Genomic DNA, 20,219 nt, shown 5'->3' with positions numbered 1-20,219 from the left:
CAGTTTACCATGCTCTTTGCCCATCACACGAGGTGCCCAGGCAGATAAATTACCTCCTCAGAAAGAATATAGCCGTAGTTCATTGTAGCAGAGCCATCCCGATGACCCCAAAACGTGCCAGCGACAGCTTGTATGTGAAAACTGAGTTGGTAGCCGAAGTCATTTCTCTATCAAAGTCTCGTGTTTGCACATTTGGGGGAAATGGGGGCGGGGGGGATGTTGTTGCTGTTTCTGCTGCTGTTCTCTCTGTGCCATCTGGTGAATTTGTCTGGATTTTTATTTTGCATGCATGGCCATTGTCATCGGTGTCATATTAATGCCAATGACGTTTGGAAAGCACTAATGAATAAGTGCAATTTCTTTTCTCTATTGTTGGGTTTTTTGTAAAGTTGCTCAAATGCTCTCAGGTATGGCCGCCCTGAACGGAGGACTCGGTGCAACAGGCTTGACGAATGGTACAGCTGGCACAATGGATGCCCTCACCCAAGCCTACTCAGGGATTCAGCAGTATGCCGCGGCGGCACTGCCGACATTGTACAGTCAGAGCTTGTTACAACAACAAAGTGCTGCGGGCAGCCAGAAGGAAGGTAAGCATGTTTGGTCAATGGTGAATGAGAAACAAAGGAAAGCAAAGAGGAGATCGTTGTTCCAATGTGAGCCTCAGCACAACTGGCATGTGGTCCCTTCCCTGAATTTACATTATTATCTTTACTATTTGCTAAGCAGTCACATGTTCCATCCTTCTACTCCAATCGCAGCACTAGGGGCAACTTAAAATTAAGCACAATTGACAAAAAAAATTCATTGCAAGATGTGCATACCTGGTTTCTTTTGAAAATTATAAATCAGATTAATCATTGTATTTGGCCTCTCTTTCGTTTTGCTTACTTTCATTTTGAAAGGTTGGTTTTTTTATTATCCTTATCTCAAAGAGGCCCAGACACAGAGGATTCACCTTGGAAATGAGGGTTACTCAGGCTTTGTATACATTCCTACTCACTCTGCATCTAGGGTACTCTCAGCACTGATTTATGAAACTTATGTGCACATAATATTATCCACAATCCACATCTATCCTGCAGTTTTTTGAAAATGATATGTCCCTGTCCAACCCCCCGACCCCGTACGCTTTGAAATCAAAAGCTGTATGAAGACATCCATGCCCCCTCACTGACTTGCAAATGCTATTTGAAATGGGTAGGTTTTAAACCAAGTAACTTGTCCATAGCCCATTATCCCACTAAACCTGACTCTTGCAGAACTTCAGTTTAGGACAGTGGGAGCGAATTCAGGCTTCCCAACATCAATTCCAAACTCATGGTTTTAGTAAGGCAATGATGGTATAAGAATTGGAGTTTAGTTTTACCTATATATGTGTGTAAAAGGTAAAGGTACCCCTGCCCGTATGGGCCAGTCGTGTCCGACTCTGGGGTTGTGCGCCCATCTCGCTTAAGAGGCCGGGGGCCAGCGCTGTCCGAAGACACTTCCAGGTCACGTGGCCAGCGTGACAAGCTGCATCTGGCAAGCCAGCGCAGCACACGGAAACGCCGTTTACCTTCCCGCTAGTAAGCAGTCCCTATTTATCTACTTGCACCTGGGGGTGCTTTCAAACTGCTAGGTTGGCAGGCGCTGGGACCGAACAACGGGAGCACACCCCACCGCGGGGATTCGAACCGCCGACCTGACGATCGGCAAGTCCTAGGCGCTGAGGTTTTACCCACAGCACCACCCGCGTCCCTATATGTGTGTATGTGCATGTAAATAAACATCCTGCACAAAGAGTATATAGGGGGCCTGTAAACATTTAATTTCCCAGTCTCCAAATTTTCTCTCAATGGCATTTGCTTCATAAATTTTGCCATCCTTTGTTGAAGTGCGAAAACACACATGGCTGCTTTTGCCAAACAGCCATTTTGATCAAGGGCATTCTGAAATGCGCTTTGTTTTTTAAACACACACTTGTGTGCAAAGGGAGCTCCTCTGTCTGGGTTCCATGTATACTGCAAACACGTGGCTTTTGTAACTAGACTGCATTTGGAGGTTAATGACAAGATCTATCGCCGTTACATTGAAGGGCTCCTTATTTAATTGAGGGTCTTGAGGGAAAGCAAACAAATGATTGATTGCTTCGTACTCAGTGCAAGTAGAGCAAAATAAACCCCAGTAAGTTAACACTGAGAATAAATTAATACTAATTATAAGTTGCTTAATGAAACAAGGCTTCTGTCTCACACTCTCTGCCCTCTTCACTCCCCTCATCCATCCCTCTTCTGTCTCCCTGATCTCCAAAGCAAAGGGGGGGGGATACTATGTTATTTTATTGGAGGGGATCCCCACACACTCTCATTTCTTCCTCTCTCTCTCTTTTTGGCCATTTTTAAAAAAATGATTTTCCAAATTGTTACCAAATTGATTCAATTGGATACGATTTCCAAAACTGGTTTCCCGCTCTCCTTTCAAGATACGTCCAAGATAAAGCTCCCATTGCTGTGTTAGTTCTCAAGTCATCTCTCATTAACATCACTCCAGAATTACCAATAATATTTCTTGCTAATTCTAAACTGGAAGGAAAAAGTGTGTACCAGGAAGTAGCACCCTCGTTTTGACTGTCATAAAAAGCAGTGGGGTCAGGACAGTTCCATAGCAGAAAAAAGGGGGTTTTGCAGGCATCAGCACCCCAAATTAGATATATTCGCCATGGTTTTGCTATTTTTGTAAACTCATCATGTACATAATCATTGGAGGCAATTGTTCCATATCATTTCCTAATCTGAAGGGTTCCTGCATGGAGTGCCCAGACAACGCCTTTGCTATACTGTTCTAGATCTCTGTTGGAAACCTTTTTATTCCAAGAAGCCTACTCAAGACACGTGATTTAGTTATCTAGACTTGTTTTTAAAACTGATTTTATTGATGCATTATCGATAATCAGTTTAGATGCACTGTTTAAGAGATTTTACTAAGCAGCTTATATTCTTTCCCCAAAAAATAAATGAACGAATGAATGAAAGGTATGGTAGTTAATTACTAGTATCATTGACCAAAGGGCAGATGTTATGAAAAGAAGCGTTTTTTTCCCTAGTAAACATGCAAATAAATGGGGGTTCAGAGGAGCACTTGCACAAAGAGATGGCCCATCTGCATGAGCAAATCCCACCCCCAGGAAAATTTGCCAATTCACTGCTCATACTGCAGCTTCCTTCAACATATTCCATGTTATTCCAGGTGGTCCAACCATCCTTCAATAATGGCTTTTTTAAAAGGATGTGGGAGCCCTCAGAGAAAGGGGGGATGAGGCAGAAAAGCCATACTGCTGCTCTCAATCTAACCCCATTAGAGATGGAGGGATCTGTCAGTTTTGGTTCTCTCATTTCCTCCTTTCCCAGTTTTAAAATTAACTTCTCCAAATTTCTGCAGCTATTTGCATTAAAAAACAACAACCCAGGATCCTCATGTAAATTCATCAGCATCTTAGTATGCAGTTTTCTCCAAATTTCTACAAAGCAATGTCATGCATTTTTGTATACATTTTCACTAATACACACATTTTTATGCACACTTTGCCCTAGCATGTACAATTTTGTATGCGTTATCTGGCCAGGAAACTGTGCTGCAAAATTAGGAGAAGTGCAAATATTAGAGGGTGGCTTTGTTTTATTGTTGTTTCAGAAAATGTGAATTTGGTAGGTGCTCCTATAAGTGCAAACTTAATCAAATTTCTCCCCATTCCTAAACCTAGTAAATGCATTTTCTTGTGGCCGAATTCATTTCTAGACAATCTGTTTATTGAGCATTCATCCCGATTTGTGTGCAGAGTTTACAGGGAGGTTAGATGGCATCGGCTATTTATTAAGTATTTATTCGGATTTGTTTTCAGAAACGTTATATGATACTGAGCCCAGCAATTATTATTTCACAATTTCCAGTGCTTTTCCCCATTACTTTGCTTATTACAAAAGTCTATTTGGCAGGGAGTGGATTTGTTGCACAAGATACCAAATCAACCATAACTACACAACGTAAATTTGGTGGTATGTGATTGAAACCCACCCGAAATAACAGCAACCCTTAAATATAAAAGCTCTCCTTAGCCTTTGGGAAGTTAGTAAGAAATGTTGCAAGTATTGCTACTTTGTTTTCTAGAAAACTGAAGTAGCGTTCAAGTTGAGTCAAACTTATTTTTAGTGTAGTTTGTTGCATCTTCCTGTACACATGTGTGTTTCAGAAGCCTGAAATGGAAACGTCCAGCTCTTCAGTGAACATTCTCAATACAAAACAAAAGCAGCTGATCTCTGATGGTTTCCTCTTTTCTTAAAGGTCCAGAAGGAGCAAACCTCTTCATTTATCACCTCCCACAGGAGTTTGGAGACCAGGACATTCTGCAAATGTTCATGCCTTTTGGAAATGTCATTTCTGCTAAAGTCTTCATTGACAAACAGACCAATCTGAGCAAGTGCTTTGGTATGTAACGTTCGACACACAAAGACAATAGAGACGCACAGGATCTGTCCCCTTTTTAATCAGCATCCCATGTGCTGGCCCCTCGTGTTCAGAGTGATGTGGATGTAATATGCTGTTTTCCCAATGCATATCTAAATCGTTGCATTCTTGCATTATTGCCTATCTCCTTCCAACTCGACAATTCTAGGATTCTGCTCTGTAACTGAGCATCTTGCTTCCCATTCAGAACAACAGGCATTCCTCAACACATTATAAATCATAACAAAAGCATTGCTGTCCCTCACATGTGCATGGTTTAAATGTGCAATAGCTTGCACATCCAAACACAAATCTCTCTCTCTGCCTCTCGGCAGATCTGATTATCTTCATCTCAGTTCTGCTGCTTGTTTGAGATACTTCTCCCCAATAACAGATATTTGCATTCTTGGCTTTTCACTTCAGGAAAAGAAAACCACAGATCTTTACGGCTGCCCCTGCAAGGCAGCCAAACCAAAGGCCCCCTTCATAGCCTAGGGTTCAAGGGTGCTTCGAGATGGGTGTTTCTGGTGGAATGGATGGTGCCCACGCATGCACATTTTTCATTGAATTCACATGACATGGCCGGTCATCAATATGCCTGTTTGTATTTCTCAACCCCGCCATATAACCTAAATTTACTTGCACCGCTTGAATGGCCCACGTGCCATGGAAGCACCAATAGATGTGAATGGAGGTCGCACACGAGTTTGCCATCTTGCACCAACCTCATTCATTTCTATATGTCTCATGAGGTAGGTGTTCATATGGGTTGTGCACAAGGAAAGGAGGATGGATGGATAAATATTTCCCCTACCACAGAAACTGGCATTAACCTTCAAAGGTGCAGTTGAATCATATTTTTATTTTTGTGGACTCTAAAATAATCTATTCTGACATGCGCAACAAAAAAGTGTGAGGCACGTAAAAGTAATTACATCCTCTGTGGGGGAATGCCATTTATTATACGATCAGACTGCCTTATTATGGACACCTAATTATTCTCTTATTGTATAAGAAAACTCTTCACGTTTTACTCATTACTTGCAAATTATATTTAAGCCCTCTCTTCTGGATTTAGAAAACTACACAATTATTTTTATTTATTTGTGTATGTGTGTGTTAGCAACATCCCCCTACATCGGACATACAATATATAGCAAATGGTGACATTCTAATTTTAAAGATGCACGACAATTCCATACTCTCCAACATTTTTCAGATGAAACTAGGGACACCCTATTCTACACCAGGAAACTTCTCCTGCATTTGATCCCACCGCACACATAGATGTCCTATGCACATCTACATTGGTCGCCTTGAGCCAACTGCAGCCTCTCTGCCTAACATACCTCACAGGATTGAGGACTCAAAACCAGAAACCATTGGGGTGGTTTCTGTAATTCTGGGACTGCCCCTGGGAAATTGGGACACTGGGAGGGTATGCAATTATTTCCACTCCCCACTTCCCTGGGCAGTATGTAGTAGGTCTAGGGTGACCCTTTTAGAAAGCCGGTTTCCTTGAGAGGAGGGTTTCCTACAGGAACTTATTGTTCTTTTTGTAATAAACAGCTCTCTGCATGGGTTACTGACATGAAGGGGCTGTCAGGAGTTCAGCCTACACTCGAGTAGGACCGTGGTAGAGACACATGCCCGACTGCCATGTTCCCTCCCTCCTGGTCGATCGTTCGGGAGCTTCAAAAGCTTTCTTCAGCCCGAACATCACAGCGACCAATGCCTACAGACACCGGCACACTTAAGGATCCGCAGAGTTTGTGCATCATGCATGAGACAGAACCCCATCAACTCAGCATTTTGGCTAATCTACTTTATTTACATATAAACACACACAGAGCACTGCAACATGGCTCCCTCTCTCTCTAGCATCAGACAGCAAAGAGAAAAAGAACAAAGGACAATAGTCCCACTTCACGGAACACAGTAACACAAACATCCTGTCTCCGTCACTTCCCACTCTGTGGAGTCAAAACATACACCGTCATGTGATAGACAACAATCCCATGACTGCAATCACGGAGCAGGAATTATAACAGGGGCAACATGATTGGAATGGGACTGCGGGGCCAGACTTTTAGACACACACCCTCCCCATCTGTTGCCACACATCTCCATCTGATCGCTGTCACGCTATTTCTGAAGTGGGAACCTCCTGAGTGACTTAGATCCCCACCCTGATCTTCTAGGTTTCTAAACCACACAGGCAGCCTCCCCAAGTAATGATACTTCATGAAATACTTTGTCAAATTTATGTGTACTAGGATACAGGCTACCGTACTAGAAAGATAATAATTGTAAGTACATCAGGAAAAGGTCCATTGTTACAAAAGACCCATAACTTTAAGACACAGCATTTTAGAATTGCTGTGGAAAAAAATATCAATGAAATATTGAAATATTCACACTTAAATGTATGCTGCCTCAGTGTAACTCAGTACTGTATTGGGCATATGACTAGCAGAAGGTTAACAATTTTCCTTAAATTATCTTAGGATCCAAGCCCAGTTTCTGGTGTTTACCTAGAAGTGCCCAATGGCCAGTTCCATATTGTTCATGGGGAGCCTCTCTGAGTCTCCAAATAAGTTTCTTCGGGACAAAGGAGGTAGGAGGAGAAACTGCTTCTGTGGACTTCCTCAAGTTAACAAATTAAAACCAAGCACCAAAGTTACAGGCATCAGAAGGTGGGCTGAGTTTCCATCGTAATCAAAACAAAATGAAACGAATGAAAAGCGAACGAAACAGTAACCAATCAAAAAGGAGATGAATGGGGCTGCCCAAATTGAAATGCAACCATAAATATATACAACAAATATCCCTATTCCCTATACAGTAAAAGCACTTTACAGCAGTTGTTGTCGCTGCTTTTTGCTGACGCTTATGCCTTTTTCTCCCCAACCCGTTTTGTGTATTGCAGGTTTTGTTAGCTACGACAATCCTGTCTCTGCACAAGCTGCTATACAGGCTATGAACGGCTTTCAGATTGGGATGAAACGCTTGAAAGTTCAGCTGAAGCGCTCCAAAAACGACAGCAAACCTTACTGATCATTACCCCAGAAGCTTACTGCTATTAATTTAGATTTCTTAGGGTAAGTCCCTTGAGCAAAACCCATCATCCCCTTGGGGAGGTTGAGAAAGAACATGAGAACACATTGCCAACCACCGCCAAGAGACAGCTGTGTGTTTTTTTTCACAATACTTGCTTCCATTGTCCCCACCTGCTATAAGGGAAACTTGGCTAACCTAACTGAACGGTATTACTTTATTTGAATTTGAGACTTGACTTGAAAAAGAAAAAAAACCAACCTTACAAGGATAACACACATAAACACACACCCTCCAAAATCTTAAAAAGAATCAAAATTTTCGAGAGAACAAATGTTGCAGCTTAACTTTCTCAGCCTGGGTGTCCTTAATACTTTTGATGGGGATAATGAAAGCGGGCAAACGTCTGAACCTAGACTTATCCAAATGGCACCAGCAGTTAATAGGCTACTATCAATGGCCCTGTGCCAGGAGAGGAACTCATTTAGAAACACCACCAATTATTTCCATTTACTTCAGTTCGGTTTTTATTAAAGGGGCTTGACTATTTTTCGTTCTTAAAAGAGTTTCAGATTGACGTGATGTTATATTATCCTGTTTAAAACACTGGTCATCTTTATATATTTCACTTGCGGTTTTTCTTTCTTTCTTTCTTTTCTTCTTTCTTCTTCTTCTTTTTTTAAAGTCCTTAGGGGATTTGTTTTTTAGAGTTTTAGTGTAAAAAAAAAAAAAGACTTAGAGATCCGTTTCTAAAGCTACAGGGTTTAAAATAAATAAATAAAAAGAGTGACAATACTTGATGTTTCTTGAAAGATAAAAAAAAATTTAATAATAATAATAGATAACAAAAGAAAGCCACAGGCCTGTAAATTTTATTTGTAAAAAGCATTTCTATTTTTATACAAAAATTTTTACTGCCTCAGAAATAATGGAAGTTATTTATTGCCTATTGTTAACTTATTGGATACCTAAAGAGCAGCTCTCTCTGCTAGCTAGATCCTTTGAAGTAGTCTCTGGAGTATCTGTGCCAACAATGGGTGCTTTTTCACCGTTGAATTCTACATCCTACATGCTTTTTTATCCTCCTGTTTGTATTTTGTCTGGTTAACCTGTTCGTAGTTTCCATTATCTAGTTTAAAGTTTAGTTGTCTTGGACTATTCTCCTCTCTCTTTCTCTCCTTCCCCCAACCCACTCCAACACAGCACCCCCCTTACGTTGCATTTGTTGAAACTGGTTCTTTATTCTTTCCCCCTCCCCCCAAATAAAACATGAATCCATCTTCTCTAACTCCTTTTCAGATGGATTCCTTTTGGGGGGTCCTTCATTGTGCCGTCGTTGTTGGCCAAGTGTACCGTTAATGCAAACTGCGTGAATGGCTGATATTCTGATGATGCAAGATTTGCATTAGTTTTCTCCTGCACCCATTTAAAAAAAAAATGATTTTGTTTCTGCTGCATAGACTCTCCGTAACTTTTTTTCCTCTTCCTTGTTTTTCCCTAGACATCTTCATGCTCGTTAGCTCATCGTTTGCCTAGCATGTCCCTGTGGCGTCTATAAAAAAAAAAAAGTTTCATCGTCCCGTCATTGTTTCTGATGTCTTTCTGACCTCACATCATAATTTGGTTCTCCTACTGACCTTTGATCTATAGTTTGAACCTTTGAAATTTGCATGTGACCTCATCTAGCTATACGAATTCTGGGAAGTCAATGTGAAAAGCATTGCTGCATTTATGCAAGATCAAAATTTATTACTAGTCAAATTAATAATAGGATTATTTAAATTTTTAAAAAAAGACACACACACAACCTGTGGCAAAATGTTTTGTTAGGGTTTTTTAGTTGTTCCTTTTTTTCCTTTTTTTCCCTTTTCTTTTTGTGTTCAAATAAAAAATAAAAAATAAACCAGACTTGAAAGTATTATACAGAGATTGGCATTCTGGCTGGTCATTGATGACAATAGCAATATGTGTCCAGAGACAGAATGTTGGTTTCTAACAGACTACTTCCAAAACAGTTTGAAATGAAGAACTGTCTGATTTTAAGTCTCTAGAGGTCTGTAATAGTTTTTACATTTTTCAGGCAGTGTAAAGTTTTTTGATAAGGCCATTTTAGGTGGCTCACTTTCTCATTAAGAATATATATATAGAACCACTTTTTGTAGATTAGTATAACAAAAAAAATTTACCCTGTTTTAGGGCAAATGCTACCTATTTCCGTCACCTTTTGCTGAACTGACTCACAAGTTAGACAATCCATGAATTAATGCACATGAAAATTACCTATATTTTATACTGTTTCAATGTACAGGAGAAAGGCTACTGTTAGCTGTTGTTCCATTGGTGCTTCTGTGAATTAAGTTGTGGTTTCATCATGGGTCTTATGGTCTTTAAGTGTTCTGTGTTTATAAGCAACAGGTTTGAAATTGGTTTTTACTTGAACAATATCAACAACAGAACAAAAAAAAAACGAATTTCAAAAAACGGAAAAAGTTGTTTGCTTAAAATTTTAAAAAAAAAAGTTTTCATGTGGAAAATAAAACTATTCCAGACTAAGTTTGTGTTGGCTTCTGTGACGCATTGGTGTCATATTTTTTTAAAAATTATTATTGTGGACAATTTAGATGTGTTTGTGTTCAGCAAAATGTGATCAGTTTTTTTTCTTTTAAAGAAATAATAATAATAAAAAGAAATCAGTGAAAAAATCTTCAGTGCCAAATTCCAAAGGTACTTTTCTTCCTAGAGCTTCAGTGTGTTTCTTGTGTGAAGTAATTTGATAACATGGGTATTTTACTATGTGTTTTGTATGAATCCCTAATATTTAAAGGAAAAAGAGGTTAAAAAGTTTGTTAACTTGCTATCCTGTGGTCTTGTTGCCTGAAGTTGTTGTTGTTTGTTATTTCTCTTGGATGTTTTTTGTAAAACATTGTATAAGTGCCCATGTTTCACTTTTCTAACCACTCTGCACATCAACGCTGTGAAAGCAAACCTCACAATGTAATTTCTTCATAATGTATGGAAACCTCTAAGGTGAGAAAGTTTTGAACTTTTAACCCTTTCCACCCAGAGCTGTCTTGAGTGTTAATACTTTTATACATTCACCATTTTGCTGTTTATTTTTATATATACATATATATATATATATATCTATAGCTATAAATATATATATACTTACTTTTTGTGGTTTATTTAATACATGGTTGAAATCAGAAAAATGCACAGGGCAGACCTGAAGGACAAAATAATAATAATAATATTTTACTGCTGTCTAAATTTCTTCTGTATCTATAACTAAAAAGAAAATATTTAAAAATAGTAACTGTAGATCTCCTTTTTAGGCCTTTGGGGTTTTTTTGTCTTTTCTTAAAAGAGCTTTTAATATGCTGCTGGAATATGCTACTCAGTATTAAATAAAATAAAATAAAATAAATTCTTTAATTATGTATTGTATGACCACTCCTAGGTAGGAGAGGTAAACCCACCATTTGAAATCATTAAGGGGGGGGAAATATTTTTGTAATGAAATAAAATAAACTTTTGCTTAAATCCAATGCACTAGAACTTCCTGGATGAATCTTCATTGTGCACTGCAGATAAAAAAAAACTACTTTCATGGATGAGGTTTACACATGTCGTAATGCTTTGATGTGTTATCTGCCTGAACTGTCCGTCATATATTGATGCAGATTTAATGGATGCAAAGTAGGTGGGGCAATAGCATTTGCTGACCTGATTTCTGTTGATAATGGAGCATGCAAACTTTTGAATTGCTGCAAAACTCTTTGAAAGGTAGACGGGGAAAATCTTGCTGTCGCTCAGCTAATCTTCGGAACAAACCAGGCACACGAACCACCCACTTTCATGGGCTCAGATGTTTCCACAGCAAACAAGCTGTTTGCGCTCTCAGTGTAGGTAGCCTGGACTGGATCGGGTCCCGTTAGATCTATGTATTGGAGTGGTCCGTATCCAGAAAGGCATTGCAGAAATAATTGTAATAAATAAGCCACAGGGCATTCCATTCAACCCCTCAACCCAGAATTATGGAAGCCATCCTGGCTTCTGACTGGATCTTGGAATGTCCTGGTTTTTTGGTCCGGCATTCTGGCACAAGTTCAGCTGGCTCCCGCAGGAGCTCGGCACCAAAAAAACGAGCCTTTTGATTTTGAGCAGCAGGTCGTTGGAGGGTATGATGGCACACCAGCAGGGGAGAAGGAAAAGAGGCTCAGTTATGTACTAATCAGCCAGTGCATATATATTATCCAAGCAAAGCACAACACTTTAAAACATGGTGTCCCAAGAGGTACGCCGATGCCCCCCTCGTCCCAAAATGCCTTGGCCACAGACCAAAACAACCCTTAAAGCATCTCCAGGTATCCAGCAAGTACTTCTGCCTTGCTCTGAAGTTATTTATTTTTATAACGTGCAAGCACAACTGGGTGGGAGAAAGGTAAGCACTTTGGGTTTTCTTTTAACGAGAGTCTCTCCCCTTCCCACCCGGCATGGCATATCACTTTTTGAACTCAGGGGAGTCGACACAGAAAGTGTCAGAGAGGGGGGCGGTGGTTCAGAGCAAAGGCAGAAGTTCTGCTAGACAAATGGAAGCCTCTGGGCATGCCTGGACGCTAAGCTTTGTGGGTTGATAATCGGTCAGAGTTGTTGCGCTGGCGTCACATCTATGTGCTGGTGTTTGCAAATGCACCCGGGAGCTGCCGTCAGTTAGGGCTTATCAGTGCACGCACTCCATAGATGACAGGTTTGCTGCATCCATGCTGGTGTTCCCCACAATGAACATGCAAAGTGTGAAGAGCAGGCAAACATTCCTGAACATGCAACGGCCATATGGAGAGCAGCTACAGCGAATCAAAGCTTCCTGGCTTATGTCCTTAACAGTACAGTATAGGACAGGCTTCCTCAACCTCGGCCCTCCAGATGTTTTGAGACTACAGTTCCCATCATCCCTGACCACTGGTCCTGCTAGTTAGGGATCATGGGAGTTGTGGGCCAAGAACATCTGGAGGGCCGAGGTTGGTCTAGGACTTCCTACCTCCCCTTAACGCGTCACGTATTTGATTTAGTGCAGTAGCAAGCACAGGTGGCGCTTTCTCTGTGCATCTCTCTGAAATGAAACGTTACATTTGCAATCGGCTGTACTCTCTGCTTGCCTAACTAATCGCCACAGCGTTCCATTTTGCTAGATGGAAGTGTTCTGTGTAACTCAGAAGCTTGCATGCTACATCAACAGAAAGTGGTCCAGTGTAAAAGGTATCTTTGCCTTACCTATTTTGCATCCCTTATTCTCTGTCACGACAATATACGGGCACAGCCCTGCAAACACTCACTATGGAGAAACTGTTTTCATAGAGAGAAGAGAGGGATTCTGCGAATCCTGAGTGTTTGCAGGAAAGAGCCCAGGAAACAGAAAACAGAAGAAAAGATGCTGATAACACCCTTCATGGCTTTTTTATTTTTACTTTGGATCGGATAACATTCCTACTCCTAAACCAAATTTGGGTCTTCTATTCTGGCAGATCATCCCCTTTCCAGGCCAAAATATGTCAGCAGCCCTATAAGCTACTGATGAAAGTGCCATAATCATTCCCCATTGTCTGTTCCTACTTCAGTCAAACCTTCCCTTGCCTTCCCCATCCCCCAAAATCCCCCTTGTAAAGTATCTTTTAAAAATACAAAATAATGATCACACACCCCTTCTTTGCTTTCAAATGATTGTTTTATAGAGAAGCCCTGGGATGGAAAGGACTAGAATCCAAGTGATGCAAAAAAAATAAAAAAATAAAAAAAGGTTTCTAGCACACGCACTTATAGATAATGTTCTGTGTTATTCTCATATGTTTTTACTACTGCTGGGGCCTTCCTAAACCCTTTGAGGGCTATTTTGTACTTCTTGCAGCAATTTTTGCCTACTGGATTATCACATGTATACCGATCCACAATATAGGATCATCATAATATGTCTTTCCAGGACATATTGTTGTTCGGCATTTAAATTTCCCAAATAATTGTGCTTTTCTTTCAAACTCTTCGGATCCCTTTCGTGTAGAAAAACTCAGTGAGGACACTCCCCCCCCCATTCATTTCAATGGGACTTGCACCAAAGCCCCATACAAGCCCCATTAAAATGGCAGCCATGCACAATGGATTGCACCCAGTGTGAGCAACCCAGCTACTGTTCCTTTGCCACGCAACCAGCCGGTGCCAAACTCAAAGAACTCTAGATCTCCTTGTCAATTTGCATGTGTCGACTGCGGCAGGTGTTCCCTGCCCCCATTGCTAGCTATTTTTCAAGCAACACTCGTTTGCAATGGGGGGAAATCTTGAACTTAACCGGAAAAGAATTTCACAGGCCTAGACCAGTTCCGTAGTGACAAAGGCAGAGATCCAAAGAAGGGAGATGTATATGATAGGGAGAGAAGCATCAACAGATCTGGAGCTTTGCTGACTGTTTCCCTTGACATTCCTGTGGCCAAAGAGGTAAGTTGCTATAACGTTTTAAAAGCAGCTTGCCTAGGGCCGGCCCAGCCATGAGACAAGATGAGGCAACTGCCTCAGATGGCAGACTCCACAGGGGCAGCAGGTCCCAATGTAGATCTTTATTCCCTTGTCCTCGACGTAGATCTTCACTCAGCCCCTTCTTCCCTGGAAGGGAAGTGGTGCCATTTTGTGGTACACTTCAGGCGCTAAAATGTCTTGGGCCAGCCCTGGGTTTGCCTCTTTGACAGGGGAAAACTGCCACAAGGAAAACCAGCCAGTGAAGCTCTTTAACTGTACACAGTATTCACACTTGCACGCGTGCTCCACACACTCCCCCCTTTTTTTTTGCTTTTTCTGATCCCGCACAGGTTATCTGTCACTCCTAAAATATCAAATGCTGGGGGTGGGGGGGTGGGAAGCTGCAAGAGTGCAAAGAGCTTTACAGCAGAGGAAGGAAAAATTATTCGAACGAGGGGAATTTGCTTTACAAAAACCAAACTCCAAAAGCACAAAGAAGTAGTTTTCCAACCAAAATCAACCAATTTCAGCAAAATTGCCATTTTTCAAAGGAGTAACAAGTTCATCTTTCTTTCACCATAGGGGTTATTATTATTCCTTGGCTTGTGCTACTCTCTGGAATCATTTTACTGTTTCTGTTCTTATTAACTTAAGTGCTGATTAACAAACAAACAAAAAAGTTTCGTTGTTTTTTTTTAAAAAAAAGCTGTAGTTTTCATTATCTTTCTGAATGATGTCATAACAAAACAAAACAAAAAAGTAACCCTGTGTACCAGAGGGTGGGTGGGCGGGCGGGGTGTTGTGCTGTGAGAACATGTTGTTTGTAGATTATGAATAACTCTCTTTTAGTTGAGAATGTCTGGACCTTGTGACATAATCCATTTGCTCTCTGGGTGCAGCGCCCATTTACAGAAGAGTCCCATCGGATCAACAAAGCTCCGTTTCCTTCTCTCTGTGGTTTACGCACATCCTCCCATGCGCACTATTGGCCTTCCCTCATTGTCCGGGGGAAGTTACTTGTGCGCAAAAGACACGCATCAAAACCAGGTGGGTCTGGGAGGTGATGTGCGTCCAGGGCACAAGCCTCACATTTTCCCAACCATCCTGTCGTGCTGTGTACAAACAGATATTCGAAGAAGGAAACAGGGTTCTGTTGATCCCCATGGGGGATGCGCTCTGCGCATGGGTGGCGGTGCTGTATCTGTGGCGCAAACGGGCTGTGCCCCTAGGTTTCCTTTTGAGATTTTGTCAGAGAAAAGCCAAAGTTACTGCAAAGTAGTGGGAAACTTGTAAGACCATTTGAGTATTGTTTCTGTTTCGTTGATGAATTTGGATTTTGCTGTTTGATGGAATTTGAGCCAAAAAAAAAACAAACTACACAAACCACAGGCTTTCCTATTTCTAAAACTTGATTGTACTTATGCATTTTGTACCAGTGGAACTTTTTATACTGGAGATTTAAAAAAATAATAATATGGAAATTTTTGTGGCTTACTCTTGTGGGCCTCCAGATCATGGCTGATTTTCAAGTTTGATTTCCAGTTGGTAGAAAGAAAGTTGGTTTTGTTTAAGAGAATTTAAAAAAACAAACAAACTTTGGCTTGGTTTAATTCTTTCCCTTTGCTTATATTTAGTGTTTAGAATTTTGTCTTTAAAGCAAGCGGTAAGTTTCACTTTTTATTCTGTATTGTGCTGTTACACAATATAAAGATAAATTAGAATTTAGGAGTACACAGTCACTTTATGTGGATAAATGTATTAGTTAAAAAAAAGTAGGGGTTTGCTTTTTTGCTGTTTAGATCAAAAGTTTTTTCTGATTCTTCTGTCTTCATTGTGGACATAACCGTGTAGTTGAAACAGTCAAACTTATTTTTGTAACGTATGTTATTGTGTGATGCAGTTTTTTGCTTCTGTCTCCAATATTAAACCATTTTCCTAATACTTGTCTCTCTTTCTCTCTGTGTGTTGTAATGTTGGTGGTCATTCCGTGTTGGTAATGCATCTGCACACCTCACTGTTTCACGTCCCTGTTGATTTTTTTTCTTCTATTTGTCGTGTACAAAAGATACAGTCGATTCCACCTAAGTGAACATCTGATTGGAGAGTGAATGCAGATTTGTAGATACCCTTGCTCTATTTTACCTCCCAACTTCTTGCTCTCCCCCCCCCCAATTCCCTGCTTTTAATCATTTTGATAATATAAGATTATCTAATTGCTTGCCTGAAGTCACATTGGAGATGCCTTTTTAGTCATAGTTTTTAGAAAATCACATGTGTTTTATACACAAAAACCAAAAATCATAAGTAAAGTTTTCCTCTGATTAATGGCTGAAAAGTTACATGTTTCTGTTTTTCAGGAGCATATTAAGTTTACTACCAAAAAGTTGCTTGATGGGAGTAGAATGTGGAAAATATTGGGATTTCTTCCAGAAGTTCTGTGTTCTCTGGCAGCATATGGAATTAGCCCACTGTTTCTCAGAAGTAATAATGTTTTAACTACAGGTAGGAGAGCCTGAGCCAAAACCCCACCAGGTGAACAAGCTTGTTAGAGACATCCAGAGGCATGTGAGCTCAGAGAAAGCTAGTGGAAGTCAACAATAAAATAAAGAGCATCGCCATAGGTGCCGAATGGGATTATTTTGATCTTGGCATACATGGTACGCTATGGATAATGAAACAGCACAAATTTATAAGGAGAAAAGTGATTATTACAATATTTATTAGCCTCCTGGGTGCCAAGTGGCTGGTTGGCCCACAATTGTATTTTCTCTTTTTATCAGAGAAAACAAACTACCGCAAAAACAAGCTGCAAGCAGGCTTGTCGCTGGTGCAATCTTGATTCCGCCCAGTGCTCTTATAAATTCTGTCTCCATTTCATCGATACCACTGACCCGGGTGGGATTTCTGTTGTTGTTGCTGTTGTTGTCGTTATCGATTCGACTGATCAGAGATTCAAATTTATCAAGTTGGGGAGGGGTTCTGCAGATAGAGAAAGTTCTACCCCATGCTTTCTGGGATTCAAGCCATACATACATTCCTTTATCCCGAACTCAGGAATTGAAGGCCATTTAAAAGTGCTCTTATAAGATGGAGTCCAGACTTCCCTTGTGACTTTTATTTTCTGGTCTTGACTTGTGTGGGCCGGTCACACACAGTCCAAAATGGCAGCCTCTTCAGAATAGAAACATTGTTCAATGGAAGCTCTTCTCTCACGGTTCTGGCAACTTCCCCCCCCCATGACCCCCCTGTTCTGAGGAGCTTGTTCTGCAAGCTTCTATGTCTGTGGGTTTCGAAAGCGGCGCAAATTGTTGGGGGAAGAGCTGTCCTCCTGGGGGGGGCTGTTCCTGCTGCCTTTCACATGGCTTCACTGGTGCCTGCTTCCCACAGCCCCAGCCCCTGGTTCTGTTTTCCAAGTACCTCATCTGTACAGCTGCATCATGGGACCATATCCCATGATGCAACAGTGTGCCTGCTACGTCACAGGAAAGTAGACACTCTTGTTAAAAAGTAAAAATAGAAACAAGAATGGCTGGGAATGAACTCATCTTCCCAGGTCAGTTTCATGAGCCTTAATTGTGATAAGTGCTGACAATCATTTTATTTCAGTGTAAAAGATGCAATCATCTTTAGTATTGTTATTATTATTATTCATTTTAAAAAATGAAACGGGGGATGATTGGAATCAATAGGATGCAATGGCTGACACATGGGACATTTAGGTCCACGTTCCACCTCTACTACTTGGTGGCCTTTGCCAAGCCATTCATCGTCTCTCAGCTGCACCTTTACATTTGTGAAATGTAAATCATAATCACCTCCATGGGCTAGTTATAGCAATGAGTTAGTTGCCATGGTACAACAAATGCTGAAGTCACTTCAACATCTTGCCTGGAACATTCAGATGATGAAGCAGAGGTTGGGGAGGGTCAGGAAACCTTTGAAGAGTCAGGGACTCTGATGATGATGATGATGATGATGATTACAGGAGTTTATACAGCTCATTGTTTGCCTAATACCATTCAAAGTGGCGAACAGTGGGGGGGGGTACCTCTGTTACCTCAGGAAAGTTGAAAAATGGTAGACCTATTCTTGACTTCCTGTTGGGTCACCCTACAGAGCTGGTGGTCTATATTGGGCTTGGTGGGTTATGCAAGCCGCAAGGGGCCTGATTCAAAGGCGGCGGGTAGAACCATGCTCCATCTCGCCAAAATAGCAGCAGAGGGAGGCATTCAGCATCACCTTCCTACCCACCCAATTTCTGCCCTCCAAGTACTCCTCTACCCCCACGTTTGCCTCATGGGGAAACCAGCGTCTTGGTAATCCCCACCCCATACACAACACATTGTTCAATCCACAGTCATGTGTGGCAGCTCTAGGGTCTTCTAGCGCTCCCAGTTCCTAGTTCCACTTTGCTAATATGCACAAGGACCCCAAACAACCTGAGATTCCTTTGCTCCTGTAGATGAGCCACTTTGAGATGGCAGCCACTGTATGTTTGATATTACAGTGTTTCCATATTCCATTAGCCCTTCAAAATTTAGGCTTTAGTGTTACAGGAACCTCTACAAGAACAAAGTGGTTTGTTTTTTCAGAGGGGAAGATATAAGGGCAGCCCCTCTAGTATTTAGAAGGTATCTGTGTCTCCACCTACAATTCAGGTACGCTTGTGCTTCACATAGGCTGCAATCCATATCCAACTGATGGCAGTGGCAAACCTCTTTGTGGTCTTAACAGCAAAGGGCTGTGCCACTAGTGTCTCTATCTCTCACCATAGAAGCTTTATTTCAAAGTCCAAAAGATTTCTGAATACCTCGCTGGGGTGAGTGTTAATGTTTTTTTATTTAAAAACAACAACAACCCAATTTGGTGGTCCTTAGGTATCAGGCTATGGAAAAAACAGTGTACTGTGTTTCATTCCTGATAAGTGAATAAAGCATTGTGTACAAGCAATCAGGTTATTCACTTATCAGGAATCGACTGTACTGCTGGTTTGGCTGTTTTTGTTCTTCATTCTCTGTTGTGATTTCACAACTTTGCTGTGTCCTGTTTGTTTCCTTTCCCCTCCTTCTCCTATGCTTTTCTTTCGTTCTATCTTTTCCTTCCTACCTGCCTATTCTCACTCCTACCTATTCCTCTCTTTCTCTTTCTTTCTTTCTTTCTTTCTTTCTTTCTTTCTTTCTTTCTTTCTTTCTTTCTTTCTCCCTCCCTCCCTCCCTCTCTCTCTCTCTCTCTCTCTCTCTCTATCTCTCTATCTCTCATATATGCTCTAGCACAATCACTGGGAAGTATCCCTTCTTTTGACCATGAAACATGCTCTCCAAGTGGGGAACTAAAATCTTAACAAAATCTATGCACTTGCTATCAGGAACACAATATTGGATGTGTCTTATATCTATTTAGTGCGTGAGTTCTGAAATAAAACTACTGAAAGGATACTTTTGTCTGTAAAAAAAATAATAATGAGGGATTAAAAGCAAAGAGTTTCTAGGGTCTGGATTTTATTTTTGTTAAATTTAAAAAAGGGGATGCAAAGTTTTAAATTCCTCCATGCCAAATGAAATTTTTTTTTGTATGGTATATTTAATCTATCCATGAAACTTAGAAAAAATGGACTTACAGGGAAGAGGGGAAATGGGAATTCCTTGAGCACAGAGCAAAAATTTCCTGAAAGCCAAGATTGTTATCAAAACATGTTCCTTTTACAATGTAAAGGCTATATTAAGGAGAAAGACTATTTTTCTTACTAAATATGAAGCCATTTTTTGGACACCAGAGAACAGTTTAAAGTGTCTGATGTTTGCCATATACCATAATAAACTTATTCTGTGTCTGAACTTTTGTTTGTGTATTACTAGAGATTGAACATTGAAAACGCCTGATTTGGGGTGTAAACTCTGATCAACAGATTGCTGTAATTTTAGAGAAAGGCAATGGCCTGTACACCTATCCATACTCACAGGAAAAAAGTGAGAAGATGTATCACCAGTGATGACAAACAGTATGGCATTGGGGAGAGGGGTGTCAAAACTTTTTGAATGGCTTGCTGCAGTCCAGACTGCCTCGTGGCTGTAAGCTCATCTCATGGTTTTTATTCTATTTTTTAAGCCTGACAAATGAAACAAAAATGAATAGGCTTATAAGCTTATACAGTGGACGCTCGGGTTGCGAACGTGATCTGT

At 40.8% G+C, this 20,219-nt stretch overlaps 1 protein-coding gene across 50 annotated transcripts in view; it reads left to right on the top strand.

Moving 5' to 3' along the window:
• CELF2 (CUGBP Elav-like family member 2) overlaps window positions 1-19,874 on the top strand; it is a 541,589-nt gene extending 521,715 nt beyond the window's left edge. For 26 of the 50 annotated variants that reach the window (XM_083572850.1, XM_083572829.1, XM_083572844.1 and 23 more), the window contains 4 exons: window positions 408-587; window positions 4,318-4,461; window positions 7,409-7,580; window positions 9,038-19,874. In XM_083572850.1, coding sequence (XP_083428976.1) covers window positions 408-587; window positions 4,318-4,461; window positions 7,409-7,536 — 452 coding nt within the window. In that variant the 3' untranslated portion in view covers window positions 7,537-7,580; window positions 9,038-19,874. Of the gene's footprint in view, window positions 1-389; window positions 588-4,317; window positions 4,462-7,408 lie in introns of all 50 variants that reach the window. The other 24 variants (XM_083572830.1, XM_083572840.1, XM_083572845.1 and 21 more) reach the window with 3 other exon arrangements.
• The last annotated feature ends 345 nt before the right edge of the window (window positions 19,875-20,219 follow it).

Source organism: Podarcis filfolensis (assembly GCF_964270895.1).
Source record: "Podarcis filfolensis genome assembly, chromosome: 10".
NCBI classification, from domain to species: Eukaryota; Metazoa; Chordata; class Lepidosauria; order Squamata; family Lacertidae; genus Podarcis; species Podarcis filfolensis.
This window is presented reverse-complemented; position numbering and strand designations above follow the sequence as displayed.